We start from the raw sequence: 17,839 nt of genomic DNA on the forward strand, positions 1-17,839 counted from the left end.
GCTAGTCTATCTCAGGGCTGACATGTAGAGACAATCAACCATACATGCTCACATTCACACCTTTGGGCAATTTAAAATCTCCAGTTAACCAACTGTGCATGTCTTTGGACCGTGGGCCGGAGTACCCGGAGGGAACCCACACAGACACAGGGTGAACATTCAAACTCCACCCCCGGCCCCGAGTTTAAACCCAGAACCTTTTTGCTGTGAGGCAATAGTTGCCGTGGAGCACTAGACCAGCTCTCCCTGCGGGGTCATGGGTCTTTTCCTGTGAGTTGGAGAAGGCCTATGACTGGTTTCCTACGGGGATCTTGTTGGGGGTGCTGCTGTATATGGGGTGTTGGGCCCATTGATGCAAGCCATTCAGTCTCTGTATATCCAAAGTGATAGTTGTGTCCACATTCTTGGCAGGAAGTCAAACACCTTTCTGGTGGGTGTTGCATTCACCAGAGTTTTCGCTTGTCATCAATCCTGTTTGTGATTTTCATGTGCAGGATTTCATGGTGCAGCTAGGGGTAAGAATGTGTTTGGTTTGGGGACCTCATAATTGCCTCTTTGATATTTGCAGATGACATTGTTCCATTGGCTTCAACAGATCATGACCTTTAACATGCACTGGGGCAGGTTGCAGCTGAGTGTGAAGCAGCTGGGATGAGAGTCAGTGCCTCCAAATCTGAGGCCATGGTTCTCTCTGGGTTGGGGGTGAGCTGCTTCTCCAAGTGAAGGTGTTTAAGTATATCAGGGTCTTGTTCACCGGTGGGGATAGAATGGGAGATTGACGGGTGGATCAGGGCAGTGTCAGCTGTCAACCGGCCGTTATACGGGACCGAAGGTAAAGCTTTCAAATTAGCAGTCAATCTACGTTCTGACTCTCACCTATGTTCATGAGCTCTGGGTAGTGACCTAAAGAATGAGATCATCCATAGGGTGGCTGGGCTGAGCCTTAGAGATAGAGTGAGGAGGTTGGACATCCGGAGGGAACTTGGAGTGGAGTTGCTGCTCCTTTCTTGCAAAAAGAGCCAGTTGAGGTGGTTGAAGCATCTGGGCACCTACCAGTGGAGGTCCTCCAGGCTTGTCAAACTGGTAGGACACCCCAGGGTAGGTCCAAAGCATGCTGTAGGGTTTATATATCATATGTGTAGGTTCTTAATCTAGCCTCTGTCTGTGGAGTTGGTTTGTTCTGAGTTACTCACAGTTTCCACTCCAGGGTTACAATCATGTTTGTAAAATTCTCTATCTTCTGTGGTGTTGTCCTCTCTGAAGGGTTTTGCTTTCTCAGTGTTGCATCTATCGGAAACAATACTGTATTGTCTTTGTAATCAGCATCATGGAAAAGATGATCATTCAGTTTCATGTTTGTGTTCTGTGAGTTTGCAAAGGATGCATTGCTTTCGTAAGTGTTATCTTTAAACAGATCAGACATTCAATTTATTTCCGTGATGATTTGTTTTTCCAATGTCTGCGTTGTAGTCTCAGAGCTATCTGATTGCAATTTTGGAGGCAGCTTGTCTGCAGTGTTTCTGACAGTTTTGTGCCTTTTTTTTATGTTCACACTCAATTTCACAACCTATTTCAGCCAATTCTCTCAACATTTGAGGTTCATCTTTCTCACTTTTTGATCTGCCCATTTTTCTGCTGTGAATTCTGTCGCTGAGTGTGTCTCTTAGCGGCTTCTTTTCACACTTTAAACTATGCCAATGTGTAATTTGAATCCCAGCCTGGGTCCCTGTTTTCAGTTACTACTTCTTCCAGTAAATGCATTTTTCTGAGCAGAAAGACTCATTTAGAGGGTACAGCCCCTCTGTGAAACTGTGCAGGTTAAATATAAAGAAGCCCATGAATATTTCTCCTGAAATAAGATGAAGTATTTTGCTCTGAATTCAAGATACTGTTAGAGAACAGACCTCAGTTGGTAGAAATGGATTTCTTTCACATCCAAACAACCTGACACATAATGCCTTTTAGATCTATACAGTATAAACACACTGTGATATCATACTAGTATGACACCAATGAAATATCACGGGAGAAAGAAAAGCTCTTCCAAAAACACTCTCACAGTCGGGCACACCCACCCGACAAAACATTTTTAAAGGTTTACTCACACAGAATACTTTTCATATTGGTACATTGCTCATTGACACCAGGTTGCTGAGGAATAATATGTAAACACGGAAATGGCTGTTTGTTTCTCATCAGTTTACTGACATGAGCTGAAGGAAGAACATTAGACCAAGTTAGAGTGCATTTTTATTGGAGCATCTGCTAAGCAAAGAAATACTGGAAAAAGAAAGTATTTCCCAGTAACATCTTTTTCCAGAAACAGTGTCCCAATTACTGTGGATAAGCCACAGACTTTGCTGTCAACAGTTCTCATTTGAACTACTTTCTAGTGAGGAAATAGTCCCTCTGAAAATGGTCAGCAGTGTGTTCTATGGATTATCCTGATTAAAAGGGACACTGATCACAGGACGACATGTTGCAGAATTTCTTCAAATATACTTTTTCAGAATGTTTTTTATGCAGTTTGGGTGAACCAACCCTTCAGTATTTACACGAATAACCAAGATTCAAACTATATTGAATGCAGCTTTAAACATCAAGTTCAAAAGTTGAGATGGTCTTTTTCTCTGTGTCAGAGCCATAATATGTAGCTCATGTGGAAGTAGTCAATGTTACTAGGGGGGACAGTTGCCATCCTGACATGCAGTGTAGTTCAACACCTCCTAGACAGCCTGCGGGGCATCAAACCACCTCTGCTGGGGTGACTTGCTTGCCACCATATGGTGCCATTCTGCTGTGACCCCACCTGTCTGTTCAATCTCTGGTCAGGACCTCACACAGATAAATCTTAGAAAATCAGTTGTCTCTCCAAATGGCCTGAGATTTTTTTTTCTTGATACAAAAACTAGTTACTTCCTTGAGTACACACAGCGCTTTTCACTTCTAATGGGATTAGTGTGATATTTTGTCATCTCACAAGGGGGGCACCACGCACGCACTGCTTTCCGTAAAACAGGCATCCCAGTGACTCGCTAATGGCGTCATCTCCGCCTGTGTGAATTTAAAAACTCCCTGAATGTGGATATTGTTTGCTATAGGGCACATTCGTTTGATGAGTCTAATCCCTTGTCTGAAGAAACAAAGGTGTAACATTCAGCTGCTGAGGATCAGCGAGTGTGAGTGATGGTGTACATAAACCCATCTCTCCCAATCCCACACAGGCTCCTAATCCGAGAAGATCAAGTGTAACCAGGCTGGAAGTGTGACTGGGCGGGAGCCAGCGTGATGCTTTCGGTCATGTTGACTCACACCGTGATCACTCCTGGCTCGAAACAAACTCAGTATGTCACGGCCGTCTAACCTTTTATTGCTTTCTCCACATAAATTCTTCCAGTTCTTATTCAAAGACCAAATTTTACTACCTCAAATGTACATTTTTATGTTTCTCTCTTTTTCTACAATTCAATTCATTGAGATATTTAACTTTATATCAGAAAAAATATATTTCTGAAAAAACAAACACAGATGTTTGTGCACTAGGGGAGAGTAATGTGTCAGGTTCATGTGCAACCATATGTGACCTTTACAGTTAACATCTGTGTGAAGGCTTTGCATGTACATATGCTTCAGATATGCTGTACAAAGACTTAACTATTAATTTTCACAGTACAGTGAGACATCAATCAAAGCTGAGTAGGCTGCAAAATTAACTGAGCGCAAGCAGGAGCCAGGGAGCATTAACATGAGTCTATTTTTAAATCAAGTACTGTGAGTAATGTTTTTTCTGTATTTGATCATGAAGGTTTAACTTCAATGCCACATGTTCTTTTTTAACAAACATAGCTGATTGCATCCTCTTTAACCTTATCATTTGGCAAGCGAAGGGCTCAAAAATATCCTGTAATGTGTAATCATTTTACTGTGACATATACTTTAGAGACAGCAACCACAAGGCAGTGTAAAGCCAGTAAAACACACCAGTACCAGTTTTCGTGTATTTGGTTCTTATTAAGTGAAGTGCAGTTTGACAGAACAATACAGTATTATGTAATAGTCTTCTATAACTTTCGTTTTTGGCCTTAATTTAATGTGGAAGTGTTGTCTACTTAGCAACTCCTTTGGTCTAAGAACCTTTTCCTCACATGAATCATGTCCCTGGTCCTGTCTTATGAAAAGGAAAAAAAGGTTAAGTCATATAATATCATCCACTACTCTCAGATGGGAGACCTTTATCCTATCCCTCTCTCTTCTCCATGTTTCCTATTGATTGTCAAAAAAAATCTTAAAAAACAAAACCATGACCTACCGTGTGTGGCCCAGCCCACCAAACAAGCCTCCTCTGCTTCCTCACCCCAAAGCATGTTCACTTGTGTTTATACCATCATCAGCTAACAACATGTTAATATACAGGCCGAGAAAGGACATACTCACAAATATTTTTTTATCCTCCATTATCTCGATTTTTTGTTTTGTTTTTAAGGTTGTTAACTTGAGATAATGACCTTTGTTATCTCGAGATAACAACCTTAAAAACTAAAAATCGAGACAATGGGATAAAAAGCATATGGACTTTCTCAGCTTCCATATGTTAACCTACAATGTCAAGCTAACAACATGTTAACCTAACTAGTCTTAGGAATTCCAGGAATGTGTTATTCAATAAATTAGACCTAAATAAAAGATTTTCTACCTTGTAAGCATCCTCATCATACAACTTCACAGCAACTGTAGATCTCTGAAATGTATTAATTTCACCATTGAGTCTATGTGTGTGTGTGTGTGTGTGTGTGCATTTTTATTACCTTTTTGGGATCTTTTCTGGTATAAACACAGACCTTGTCAGGACCAGTAATCCTTATGGGGACCAAAGCCTATATAAATGTCAATTCTGAGGTCCTGGATGAGGTCAGGGTTAGGGTGTCCACAATGAATGAAAGTCAATATGACGTCCTAACAAGGATAGTTGTGCCAATATGTGTGTGTGCATGGCTGTGTGATATACATCATCATGGATTAAAACCTCCTGCTGAGTAATGGCTACAGCACCTGTAGTCAGAGCTCAGTGAGTGATAATCCATAAAAAAGTGGGTGAGATCTGGGCTGGGAGCAGAGGTGTGATTATCAAAAGCAAAAGGATATAAATTGATGTTGAAACATGCTGGTTAGGCAAATTCTTTCTTTTTATTCAATTTCACAGAGATTACAGTTTTGATCTTATTCACTGTGTTACGTTTCCATCTATTTACCAGTGGCAGCTTTGAAGTTGGAAGGAGATTTTTAAAGCAAGGCAGGTATAGGCTAACAAGGCCTTGTTAAGCCTGTGACAAAAAGATACGCTCTGTCTCTCCTGATCCACAGGGACTGGGAAAGTAGGCCAGACTTGGTGTCAGACTGCTGCGAGGATCAGGATGCTGAAGTTGTTGACTTGTGATCAAAGTTCCTTTTCACATTTTAGATGTCAAGAATCTCACAGAGTGAGAGAGTGAGAGAGATTTAAAATGTTCCTCACACACACGTAAGTCATATTTTTAGCAGTGAGGCTTTCCAGATGAACACTGCGTCACACAGCGCCATCCAGAAGCACCCAGCCTTTTAATAAATAATCTTTTCTGGTGATGGAAGTTGAACTATTCACCCTGCTTACCCCATCAAAGACACACAAACAGAAATATGAGAGGACATAGGAGAAAAATCCTATAGGAGACCTAATAAGCATAAGGCACTGATCTTACAAACACGTTTGTGGGTACAGGCACAAGTCCCTACAGGAATATTATGGCAATGCAACTGGAAACAACATTTCTAATTTTAGGATGTCAACTCCAGTCCCTGAATGTTGGAGGCAAGAGATATTTTCAAGGGCATTGAATGTGAATGGAGGATGAGTTTGTGCTTAGATTCAAAAATGCATTTTGTGCACTGTACAGAGCCTCCATCAGTCTCCTCTCATCTGGTGGAAATGAGCTTGTTCATGTACATCAAACAAACTCGAAGCAGCCAGGAGAGCGACTCATCCTTTCTGAGTGATTAGTCCAATAAACCGAAGCTCCTCATGGCCTGCATTCATAGACAGCCATTTGACTAATTTGCAATTAGGAAGCTGTTTGTGTGTTGACAAACTGCGTATTAGGCTCCAGCGCACAGATGACCCTGAGAGAGACAGAGGCACCAAAACAGCCAGGAGACACTGAGGCTCATCACGTGTTGTTTGTCGTGTCTGACTCCGTCCTGAGTTTTAATCAGACGGAGAGTCACGGGATCCCGCGCAGCCCAGGATGCCGACGCAAGCCGTGCAAGCGCACACCCAGTCCGGCTGTGCCTGGGATTGGGTGGAGGGAGTGGTGGCTGCGGACGGAGTCTCGGGATTGGTAGAGTTCACCGCCAAACTTGTTGACTCATAACTGAGCAGCTCCTCTCCATCCTTCACGGCGCGGAGCTGTCCAGGGCCAGTGGTGCTGAAACTGCCACCTCCCGAAGCGCAGTTGGAATAATTTAGTTGTTTCTTTTGGTTTCATTGCTCCCATCCAGATTCTGAAAGTTATATGCTCCTGACTGACACTTCCAGACGTCTGGTTTAAGCGTCAGTTGAGGGATTTCTATCCGCCGCCACCGCTCTACCCAGGAGCGCATCAAGCCTTCAACTTCTCCCAGCCGATTAGACAGAGGAGTCTCCAACGCACAGCCATGGCTTTCATGGTGAAACACATGGTGGGAGGACAGCTGAAGAACCTGACAGGCGGACTGACGGAGGAGAAATCCGAAGGGGAGAAATCAGATGCTGCCGCGCAGGGGATGACTCAAGAGGAATTTGAACAATATCAGCAACAGTTAGAGGAGGAAAAGTAAGGCAATGATTGAAGCTTGTGATTGTGAAGTTGTAATGAAATCTACAGTGTGTGCCGGGGAAGCGCTGGCATATTTAAACGGTGTGTTTTTGTGCGTAAATAGCTGAGCGCTCCCAGTGCGCCGCGCGTTTTTTTACGCATCAATGCAATAACATGAGCGCTCCACACACAGCTGCTCCTCTCGCCCTGGGAGCTCTCCGTCTCTCAGCTTCGGCACATTATGTAGAGCTGTTTTTAATTTAGGATTCCTGGAATCATTGTTCCACGGAAATGTCCACAGGGATTCGTGCCTGGGGTGAAAAACGTTCCTTCTGCTGAGCATGAGAATAATGAATCAGATCGTGTGGTAAATAAAAAGGGGTAAAGTAGAGCTTCTGTTTGGATATTGTCAGAGGAGCAAACAACCAACAGAATCAACTAATCTTAATTATTTTTGGCTTTACTTTCTTAGCAGACTTTTATTATTCAAACACAAGTCACTACTCAAGATGGTTGCAATTAATTTATACAATATACAATATATCACTTAAAAAGTGGATACATTTAGATATAGATTGGTGTGGCCTCTATTTTAATAATTGTGTAATTTCTATGTATATATTTACAGCTGTGAGCCTTGTCATTCTTTTGTCACGTTTGTTTCAATCGTTTCCTCTGTGTCTCACATACAAAACTGAATTCTTCAAATGTTCTTTTTTCATAATTTACACATTTGTTATGGTTTTTATCTCCTGAGTCTATTTGAGGGCAATCTAAAGCCACAACGAGGTCATTTGGCAAAGATTTCATCCCTATTGGTTAGTATGATGCTTCCCTTACAGCAGGACTCCATGATATGGGATATATCAGATGTTCACGGTCCTGGTCATGAAAGAAGTTACCATTGATGAATAATGTGGAATAAAGAATTCATATCAGATTTTTATATAAAAATGGTAGATTCAGATTATACAGCGTCTCGTACCATGTGCAGACATCTAAAGAATGAGTAGGAAGTCAAGTCCTGACTCTGGCAGTATTAACATTGAGCTCAGCCCACTGAGCTCCACAGGAGACCTGGTGAGATGCTTAACCCTCTGCCGTCATTATATGACCTTCAGTGGAAGTGAATTATTAGTCAGAGGTGCTAAACATGAGCATAGATCACCGACAAGCCCGCACTGCTCAGATTAAAGAAGAATACGGTTGGGTGGGGGGGTGGATGGGCTGCTCACACTGGCATGTCACATGGAGATATTTTATCACCCTTAGGACCCTGGCCACAGTGACAACCCTGGTCATCTGATGTCCTTGAGAGCGGAAGACACAGAGCACTGCTCATTGGCTGCAAATCAGCGCTGCATGGGCCTGTGTGCCATTTGGTGTTTGGCACTCTCATGTTAATACAAAGTGAATTCTGCATCTTCAGATAAAACGACCTTCCCCTGACACATTGGGCACAAACACTTCACACAAACCACGCACGTGCCCCCCCACCCCCCACCCCCTGCCTTTAGATTATGCTGCTGATTTGATCCTTGTAGGCGTACAGTGTAACCTCTGCACCGTAGCTTTGTTTTGAAGATCATCATCTTGGGGGCTCACTCTGTTATAGGCACCTACTGTATTTCAGTGACTATAATAAAATTTGGTCTTTTCTCATTGCATTCATGTTCTATTTAACCTGAGGCCACAGCAGCGACTTTGTTCAGCGTTATGTCATGTTGACTCACAACGTTGGAGGCATTTCAGCAAATTTAGCAATTTACAAGGGGCAATTATGAACTACATTGAAGCCATAAATATTCCAGTGATGTTGAATGGAGAGAGCATTATTGCCAGCCGCCTGTTGCCTGCCCTCTGCTGGAGGCATCACACACTGTAGGCCGCCTTATTTACAGGAGTGAGTTTTAAGAGACAAATGACACAATACTCATTAAAAATAATATCTCAACACCAAGCAGACCAATGGGTTGATGATGTTGGAGTATATCTTTCACTTCTTAGCCTAAATGGCCCCTATGCTCTTTTGAGGGTCACCAGTGAAACTCTGACTTTTAGTATTAGCTCTGCAGAGAGGGAGTTGAGTCCAGGATATGTGTGGAATGGCTTGACAACTGTGTAAATGGGATAGTGGCAGTGAGTCTACAGTTAGTAGGTTACCTCTGGCAGTCCGCATCCCAAAAGGCCTGAAATCCCTCAGAGGAGTGCCGAACTGACAGGAGGCCACATCTGGGGCTCTTAAACATAAGTAGAACATCTCTTCCTGCTTTTTGTCCCACGGCATCACTACTACTACTACTGCTGCTGCTGCTGATGCTGCTGCTGCTGCTGATGCTGCTGCTGATGCTGCTGCTGATGCTGATGCTGCTGCTGCGCCTTCTACTGGTTCTGTGCTCAGTAGTTTGAGTTAAGAGAACAAACAGTGATGCTCCAAGGCCTCCAAATCCAGCAAGGGCCTTACAATGCTCTTTTTTTCATCATGTGTGTTGCTTGGAGTTTGCACTGTGACTTTACATAGGTGAAAGGTCATACAGTTGATTAAAAAAACTGGAAGCTGAGCTAATCTAAATTTGTATGATACCTTGAACACTTTATCTTTTCTCCTTTCTCTTGCAGGCAAGAACGAGAAGCTGAATTCGCCCAGAAGAAAGCAGAGAGAGCTACAGTTAGAAGTCATTTCCGAGAAAAGTACCGATTACCAAAGGTAAATTAATCCAGGTCTGCTATTGTTAAGACAATTAAAATGAAAAACAGAATCACTGCATTTTTAAAGGTTATTCTTGTAGTCTGCTCCTGTTAACTGTGATGGGATTTGAACCTATTGTTTTTAAGTCTTTGGTTTCTCCTGTGCTGTTGGCTGGGTCAATACAGACATTCACGTATAATGTGTCTGTTGCGTGTCGACCGACTTGTTTATCCACCTCAGAACGAGACAGATGAGACCCAGATCCAGCAGGCGGGGGAAGACGTGGTGTTGCCCACAGAGCTGGCCAAGATGATTGCTGAAGACAACCAGGAGGAGGCACACAAGCAGTCCGTGCTGGGCCAGCTGTCCAACATCCAGAATGTGGACATCGACCAGCTGAAAGACAAAGCACAGGCCACACTGGAAGACCTCAAAAAGCAGACGGAGAATTGCAGTATCATGTGATTTGGCCAGTTCTGAGTCCCAGAAGATTAGAGTTTTACTTGTGCAAATATTTTTCAGAGGCAGAGCTGCTCTAGAGATAGAAATATTCTTGTTGCTTCAGTGGAATGTCAGTTGGCAGAGCCACATAATAACAGTTTTTCTAGCTGTGCAAAGTTAGACAGACGCCCTGTGGAAAAGAAAGTAAAAGACGAGGAAGCTGAGCTTTTGAAATCTGGGGCTCATATTTCCAACTGGAGAGAAAAGAGTCCTTTGTCTTCTAGGTGAGCTGGTTTATTGAGTTTTCCTGTTGACCTTCAAACATCCTGTAAGTCATGAATGTCATTCATATCTTTATTGAAAGTAGCTAACTTGCACTCTGAAAGACTGTGGTTCTTTGGCTCCTCCCATTGATTGATTGACCAATAAGATTATTTCTGCATTAAGAACAACTCCTCCTCTGAAAAAACTTGGTCCAGTGCATCGAACCCTTTCATTCCCTCCCTCTCACTCTGTAGCTCACGTGACCGGCGATAACACAATATGATCCTGCAGCAGAGGCTTCAGGTGTGTGTGTGCGGGCTTTTACTGCTGCCAAACACACAGCAGCTAATTTCACTGATGGACACACACGTTTTCAACACGAGGGGACACTCATCAGTAAAATCAGCCGCTCAGTTGGAATGAAAACACACATACACAGGGCTCACACTGGCTCATGTCAGGGGGTCGCACATGTGTTATGTCAAATTTAGGAAATTTGGTGACTTACTTTAAGATAAATACAATGAGGGAGCCATTTGTGGGGTTGTTTATATTTCACACACTAAAGCACAAACTCTTGAAATGGGCAATATTCATTTAGAGCAACTAATGAGGCGGATCTTTGCTGTAAGTAGCTTACTAATGTTGGCACCCTGGTGCCCTGACGAAGGCTCCCTTTGAGCTGCATTAATCTTAATTTTAATCTTTTCCTAAACATATCATTATGAAGGCTTTTTTTTTTTTTTTTTTTTTTTTTTGCTTCTTCTGTACTTCAGTGTGCCTTGGACGTCCGTACAAGGTTGTCTTCTTCTTTAGAGCTCCAAGAGACCTTCTTGTTTGCTCTTGTGGGGAAATTCTGTTTTTTCTTTAGTTTAATTAAAAGCAACATTGCAGGCACATATAATGTCTTAAGGGTAGGATAGATTTACAGCGCTCTGTAAGCAGTAAATACAGTACAGGTGTATAACAACTGTGTTCCCAAATTTTACCTAGCATAAATATCAGCTATGTAGGGAGTAAATCTGTGTTTGTGCTGCTGCAGCTGTTAAAAAAATTAAAGCTGCTTAGATGAGAGAAATGGAAACACTTAAAAAGTTGTATAGCCAACCAACATAAAGGAATTGGTGTAACTCTGTCAAACTGTGTAACTGAAGTGTGTGTATAGATCCAACTACACAGTCCAAATACAAACATTTATGTTCTATAAGATGTAATTATATCTCCTGTTTGCCTATAATGTCAACAGCGGGTCTTCATCCACTTCACTTTCATCAACCCGCTGGGTCTCATAGTGTTGCTGACCGTCACATGACCTTCGAACCATCCTCCATCTCGCTGACCCCTGCGTCCCAGTGGTGCTGTTTTGTGCTGGTGGATTTTGTGTCGTTTAGACGATGTGACCTGTCAAGTGGTGTCTTTGTAAAAACCTGGTCCTGTGGCTGCGAGTGCTGGTCGTAGTATCGCACAGCCACAGTCACTGTGGGCTGACTGCGGTGTTCTGTCTCTGCTGTTTTCTAGTCAACCGTAAGTGAAGGCGAGGGAGAACTAGGAGAAGATGTTGTTGATGTTGTGTTACATTCATGTGCGCTACATTTTGCTGGTGTTTGATTTTATGTAGCAGTGGTACTGAGGGTGATGTCAGCTTTGATCTCTCATCTGTCCCCTTTCTGCTTCCTGTTGTGGTTCAACTGCCAAAAAACGATTAGCCTATAAAAGTCTTAATTTTACATGCTACTTATTTACATATTTTATTTTAGAGGAAACGTGGACAAAAAGTTGCCTGTTTTCTCTAAAATTCCTTGCTGTAGGTGCCACACTACTGCTGAATGAAATCTGGGGCAACATTTAGACATTTTCAGTACAGTGCTTGTTGTCATGTGATAGATGAACAGTGTATTTGTAACATTTCAATAATATGAAGCAGAGGAAAAGTTGCAATAAGTCCTTTTATAATAAAGTTATCTGTCATGTCTGATGATAAGATAATATTAATGGGTGGAGCAGAAGCCATAAAACAAACTGTTGAGTTTGTATGAGTGTGTATAACTTGAAATTATAATTCAATAGCTCAATAATAATAATAATAATAATGATAATAATAATAATGTGATTTTTGTGCTGTCATCCTGTGCAATTCTTTTTTTTTCAGGAAATGGCTGCCATGACTTCTTCTTGTTCGGCTGACTCTTTGTTTCATGATATCTCTCTCATTCTGTCTCTGAAAGTATTTCAGTGATTTTTGAGTTTCAACTGCAATAAACTGATTTTTAGGATAATGTTTCTGTTTTTAGTCATTTATCAGTATCCTCAAATCTGCAGAAGCCTGAACACCAGGTGGAGACAAAAATGCGGTCGGGACTACAAAATTATCCAAGAGGGGGGCTGCAGACAGCAGCTGATTATTATTGACAGGTCAGAGATTTTCAATTAGTGTTAACACAAGATGCACACAATATAACATCTCATACTGGGGAAAATATTCTAATTCTGTGGCAACAGTGTAGAGACAGAATAAGTCAAATAATCGATATGTAGCAGTGTGTGCTGAAAGCGTACCTAAAGAGAAACATTTATTCTTGTTTGTATGTTTGTAAGTGGGCATATAGAAGATAGTTAAAATAATAGTTATTTTTGTCCACCTGCTGCACATACAGTACAAAGGGCCTAAATATAAACACATGCATGTAGTTGTTGTGCTAACACCACCAATATCAACACTATGCATTTTTATAACAGAAAAATGTAGTTTTTTTAAAGGCACCTTTTTTCATAGTGTAGTCCTGAATAGATATCAGGGTGGGCATCCATCTGGTTTTGTTGTGCAAAACTGGCACAGCCTGCGGGGGTGCGGGGTGGTGGGGGGCATATGCTCTGCAAAAAAAAAAAAATCAAGTTAGTTACCATTTCAATGGCAGGAAAGTCTGAGCTATTGGTAGTTTTCAAGTGTGGAGTGAAAGGGGATAGCTGTAAAATATATTGATGCTGAAACCCCTCTCTATTCATAGGCTGCAGTGCGTGAACAATCTTCAGCCTGGAAAGACACTGGGCCACTGCATGGACAATCTGACACAATTGGGGTGAAACGGGCCAGAAAATACTATTCTCTCCCATTCTCCTCTATCAATCGGGGCTTAAAAACTCTGCAGAAAGAGAGGCAGGAGAGGGAGAGAGCGACAATTAGCGAGAACCTTTAAGAGAAAACCCTCAACCACCAGGCAGTTATCACAGAGGCTCAGTTTATGGCTAAAAAGAAACAGATTTGTTTTTCCGCGCCCGAAAAATTGGAGCAGTGAAGTTGCAGATGTGAGCTTCTTGCAAAGGAATGCGTTTGCCCCCTCCACCCCACCTCCCCTCATTCACTTGTGTTTTGCTACAAGAGAAGAGGGGACCACACAGATTCTGGGTTTCATGCAAGGAAAATTATAAACATTTTCATCCAGCCTATCTCGTCATATACCTACTGAGAGGATTTGTGCGCAGAGCTGTGCCGCTGTAGGCCTGGAGATGGGTCCCACGGCTGACTCCTCAATGACGACCAATCGGTGGCCAGGATTGTAAATGAGAGAGAGAGAGGGAGAGGGAGAGGGGGGAAGGAAAACTTTTCTTTCTTTTTTTCGACAGAAGGAGGGGTGTTGTGGGGAAATGCTCGGCGGACCGTGAAGCGTAACAGCAAGAAGGGGGACAAAGACGCACATAGCGGGACGAAATGCGACAGATAGAAACCTCCTCTAAGTGAGAAAAAAAACACACAGGAATGCGTGGATGGATGTTAAAAGTGGTAGAGCTGGGAAGAGGAGTCGAAACTAACAATGGCAAGGAAGATGAGTTCAAGTGTGCAAAGTGAGTTGTGGACAAACACTGTGGTTAGACAGCGCGTTAACTTTGGATAAGCCGTGCGGCGCGGCGCAGGGACCTCCACCTCATATCTGCTCCGGGGGCATGGAGCAGACCCACACGGGCTGCAGTTTGGAGTACGAGTCCCCGCTTTCAGCCTCTCGGAACGACTGTTGCTGCGCCGTGTCTCTTTTTTGCAGCCACGCGTGGTGATTTCCCTGAGTCACATCCTGACTTCCACTGTTGCAAAGCTGACCAGGAGGAGGCAAACGCAACCAACGTACAAGTTTGTGGATAATTCATAAATGAAGTGGGTTTATTTATTTTTTTTGCGACTGAGCTTCTAATAAAATGTTTGGTCACAAAACCCCATATCTGAAATACCTTTGTGAACCTCAGTGTGGGGGACTCAGTGTGTAAACTGTCCATATCCTAATGTGCTGGTGGACAAAGTGCACGACACCGAGCTAGAACTCCATCCAAGCATGAAATGTTGGTGCAGCGCCCTGGCACTTCTCCCATGGGTGCTGGTGGCCATAGATGCCCAGCTAATCTGCTGGCAGGCGCTCCTTCGGTGCCACGACGAACCTGAATGTGATCTTGCGTACAGTCAGTACCTAGCGGCCTGTGAGGGGAACATCAGGGGGACGAGGAGGCAGTGTCCGAGCCACTGCATCAACGCGCTGATAAGGCTGAATCACACCCGCAACGGGCCAGACCTGGAGACCTGCGACTGCGCCCAGGACCTGGACTGCCTCAGCGCCAAACGAGCCATAGAGCCGTGCCTCCCCCGCAGATACCCGAGCGACGCCGGGGGGATAGGGTGCATGGAGGCCCGGCAGCGCTGCGAGGAGGACAGCAACTGCCACACCTCCCTCACGGCCTACCTCTCGTACTGCGGGCAGCTGTTCAATGGCAGGAAGTGCTCCTCAAAGTGTAAAGCCACCATTCAGCAGATGCTGTTCATCCCAAATGGCATGCTGCTGAACCGCTGTGTTTGTGATGGGGTAGAGAGGCCTTTCTGTGAAGTGGTCAAGGAGAACATGAGCAAACTTTGCTCCATAGGAGACCACAACGTTATTTCAGACCAGCCTGATGTGGATGACATCTATGAGGATGAGGACTATGACCCTAAAAATGACAGAGAGGAGGTGTATACAGAGCACTCCTCTGCTTCCCAGAGGTTCTCCAGCTGCGTGACGCTCCTGTGTCTGTCTCTAGTATGGATATTATACTGAGAGGATGGGTTTTTGAAGCATTTGTTGGCTTTATAAATGAGTGTGTGTGTGGGGGGGCAATGACTGTTCAAGAGTGTAAGGTCACTGCTGACTTGCTCCAAGACATTTCTGCACAGAACTTGAACCCAGGTCTGCTGGATAAGGAAAGTTATTTTTCACCCACAGGACTCTGTGCCATACCATTAGTTGCATGGAGACACAGAGCATAGTAGTGATTTGTGTAAGCTTTCCACAAGTGTACAATTTGCATAGTAATTCTCACTCAGGAAAACTGCTCTTTTGATTTGCGATTCAAATCCTCCCATTGCCGGCCTCGCAGTACTCTGAGTGAACTGCTCACTTTTTGCAAAGTAGAGGACAGCCTGTCGAGAAAAATGGCAAAAATACTTTCAAGGTGATGGCGAGAGGAAATGAACCAGAACCAGACTTTTTTGCTGGGCATTGCCATTTTGTGTGCCTTAAAAAAAAAAAAAGCCCCTGTTTGTTTGGTTTGGTTTCAATGGTACTTGGAGTGTGGCTTTATTAAGACCTTAGACAAACATTGGACCCATACAGTCTCTGTTTGCTCTGCTCTCCATTTCAGGGGCCACTGCATTGTTGCAGCAACCACACTTCAAATATTTGTGGGAACAGTCAGAGGACAGGCAAGGGTGTGGGATCAAGTACTTAAATTAACTGAAGCGCCTCTCTAGCACTCTGTCTGGGGCCCCTCCCCCGGTTGAGATTGTTTTATTGAACTTTTCCTGAGACTGCCTCACCCCTCCTTCCTCCTTCTTCCTCTCTACTGCCTGCCCCCTTTGACGCCTTTAAAAGACCCCCGTCTTTATTACTGCTTTCACACTGAAGCAGCAACCCAGGAAAACCTGCCTGCCGCTGGTGTTGAGCGGGTCAACATACCAAACCTGACAAGAGGTCAACCTGGTCTGACACAGCTCGGTTTTGTCATGCACGGGTAACCTCAACTCTAAACAAACTGTGTGAGTTTTCATAAACTGAAGAAAGTATTAAGGGTATTAAGGATTATTATTAAGTGAACGGGACAGTGTCACAACAGCTACAACAAAATGTTCACTCATGAGACGTAGTCTGGTGTGAATGGTTGAAACGTGGGTTGAGTGTATGTCCATTATTATTTCACACAGTGTTTGTTCAGAGTTTGAGAGTGTTGCTAACTAAGCCAGAGGTGTGTTAGGCCATGTTTTAACATGCTGGGTCGTCACTAAGTGCTTTTTAAATGAACTTGCACAAATACAGATAAAGGTTGAACTAATTATAATGAGATTTAGTCCAGTTCACAAATTCCTCGTGTGGTGCTTCTCCTCAGAATAAATACTCTGAAGGCTTTTATTTTGTGTGTTTTGAGACGTGAGTATTTCTGTTGTTGGAGACATTTACATATGGAGATGCTCTGTACGGCTACTGAGCAGCAAACAGAGCTAATGTTACCTGTTTGTTGTCCAGAGACTCAGACCAGCGGCCTTTCATTCTCACTTCTGTCTTCTACTGGTCCATGTTGAGCTGTTTAGCAAAAAAGGGAAAGTTAAGAAAAGTGTTTTTGTTAGTATTGATCACTTGTAATGAAGCTGCCCATTTGTGTCACTTGAAATAGTGTCAAAACTAATCTTTTTGTTGTGGTATGAAGTCTTGAACAATGTTGATAAATGTTAAATTATGAAGCTAGAATAAGAAGAATGTGTATATATTTTACAATATGTTACAGTGATATGCAGTAAAATACGCCAGTGTGTGACCACAGCAAATGCATTTAATACAAAATAAACACACACATGTAGCTCAGATTTTGTCCACAAAGCCTGACGTGATTTAGATTTTCCAATATTTCATCTCATCTTGTGGGAACATGGCAGTGAACACCTCAGTGCAGTGTTTTCGGTGTGGGAGGGTGAGTTTTATAATAAAATGTGTCTGAGCTAAAGTTGTGTAATGGTGTCATTTGACCACAGAAACTGAGTAAGAAAAGTGATCAAGAATGTGTCTTGAAAAAGCTTCTGAAGACTGATGACTGACGTTAACTGTACATGAGTTGAAAGACTTTGGTTCAGGTGAACGTTTGTGACCCTATGAATGTGTTTAATGATTTGCTGACAGAGGTATATGCTTCAGTGGTGCTTGGGGAGTAGGTACTACACTCTGCCAAATAGTTGCTAATTTAAAACAAGATTATTTGTCCACAAGAGAAGTTTTCTAAATTTACTGGCTTTCCTCTGAATGTTTACAGTTTACATCATAAAACATTTAGATGATGCCATCTTTCAGGCTGCTATAGTAACTGAAGTAATAACAATAAAAAGTTATATAAGAGGTTATTGTTTGAAAATGTCATTCTCAAGTGACTCCACAGTGAGCGCTGCATGTGGCTGTGCTTCACCCTGTAATATTTAAGGGATTAGGTCAGTGTAACTGAAACCTGGTGAGGAATTTCAAGTGTCTAGTCGTTGCACCATACATTGTGATTGGAGCAACAACAGCCAATCAGGATACTTCTTTCATTTTAGGCTCAACTTGTAATTAAACCACCAGCACAG

General features: G+C 43.0%; 2 protein-coding genes across 2 annotated transcripts; both read left to right on the forward strand.

Moving 5' to 3' along the window:
• The first annotated feature begins 5,428 nt into the window (after window positions 1-5,428).
• Window positions 5,429-12,497, forward strand: cplx3b (complexin 3b). Its single transcript, XM_071489478.1, has 3 exons — window positions 5,429-6,845; window positions 9,447-9,534; window positions 9,757-12,497. Exons 1-3 carry the CDS (start codon window positions 6,688-6,690, stop codon window positions 9,979-9,981), a joined length of 471 nt encoding a protein of 156 aa, XP_071345579.1. The 5' UTR covers window positions 5,429-6,687; the 3' UTR covers window positions 9,982-12,497.
• Window positions 12,498-13,748: 1,251 nt separating this feature from the next.
• On the forward strand, window positions 13,749-17,229 carry LOC139628108 (growth arrest-specific protein 1). Its single transcript, XM_071489477.1, has one exon. The coding sequence runs from the start codon at window positions 14,541-14,543 to the stop codon at window positions 15,291-15,293; it is 753 nt and encodes a 250-aa protein (XP_071345578.1). The 5' UTR covers window positions 13,749-14,540; the 3' UTR covers window positions 15,294-17,229.
• The last annotated feature ends 610 nt before the right edge of the window (window positions 17,230-17,839 follow it).

The sequence above is a fragment of the Trachinotus anak genome, unplaced genomic scaffold (assembly GCF_046630095.1).
Source record: "Trachinotus anak isolate AG129_WGS33_773 ecotype Australia unplaced genomic scaffold, CSIRO_AGI_Tana_v1 ptg000011l, whole genome shotgun sequence".
Lineage (NCBI taxonomy): Eukaryota > Metazoa > Chordata > Actinopteri > Carangiformes > Carangidae > Trachinotus > Trachinotus anak.

Excerpts from the sequence above, each read along its gene's own strand:
- LOC139628108 (XM_071489477.1), top strand. The coding sequence starts at position 14,541 with ATGAAATGTTGGTGCAGCGCCCTGGCACTTCTCCCATGGGTGCTGGTG.
- cplx3b (XM_071489478.1), top strand. The coding sequence starts at position 6,688 with ATGGCTTTCATGGTGAAACACATGGTGGGAGGACAGCTGAAGAACCTG. Across the intron at positions 6,846-9,446 it reads CAACAGTTAGAGGAGGAAAA|GCAAGAACGAGAAGCTGAAT; the intron begins GTAAGGCAATGA and ends TTTCTCTTGCAG. Across the intron at positions 9,535-9,756 it reads AAAAGTACCGATTACCAAAG|AACGAGACAGATGAGACCCA; the intron begins GTAAATTAATCC and ends TATCCACCTCAG.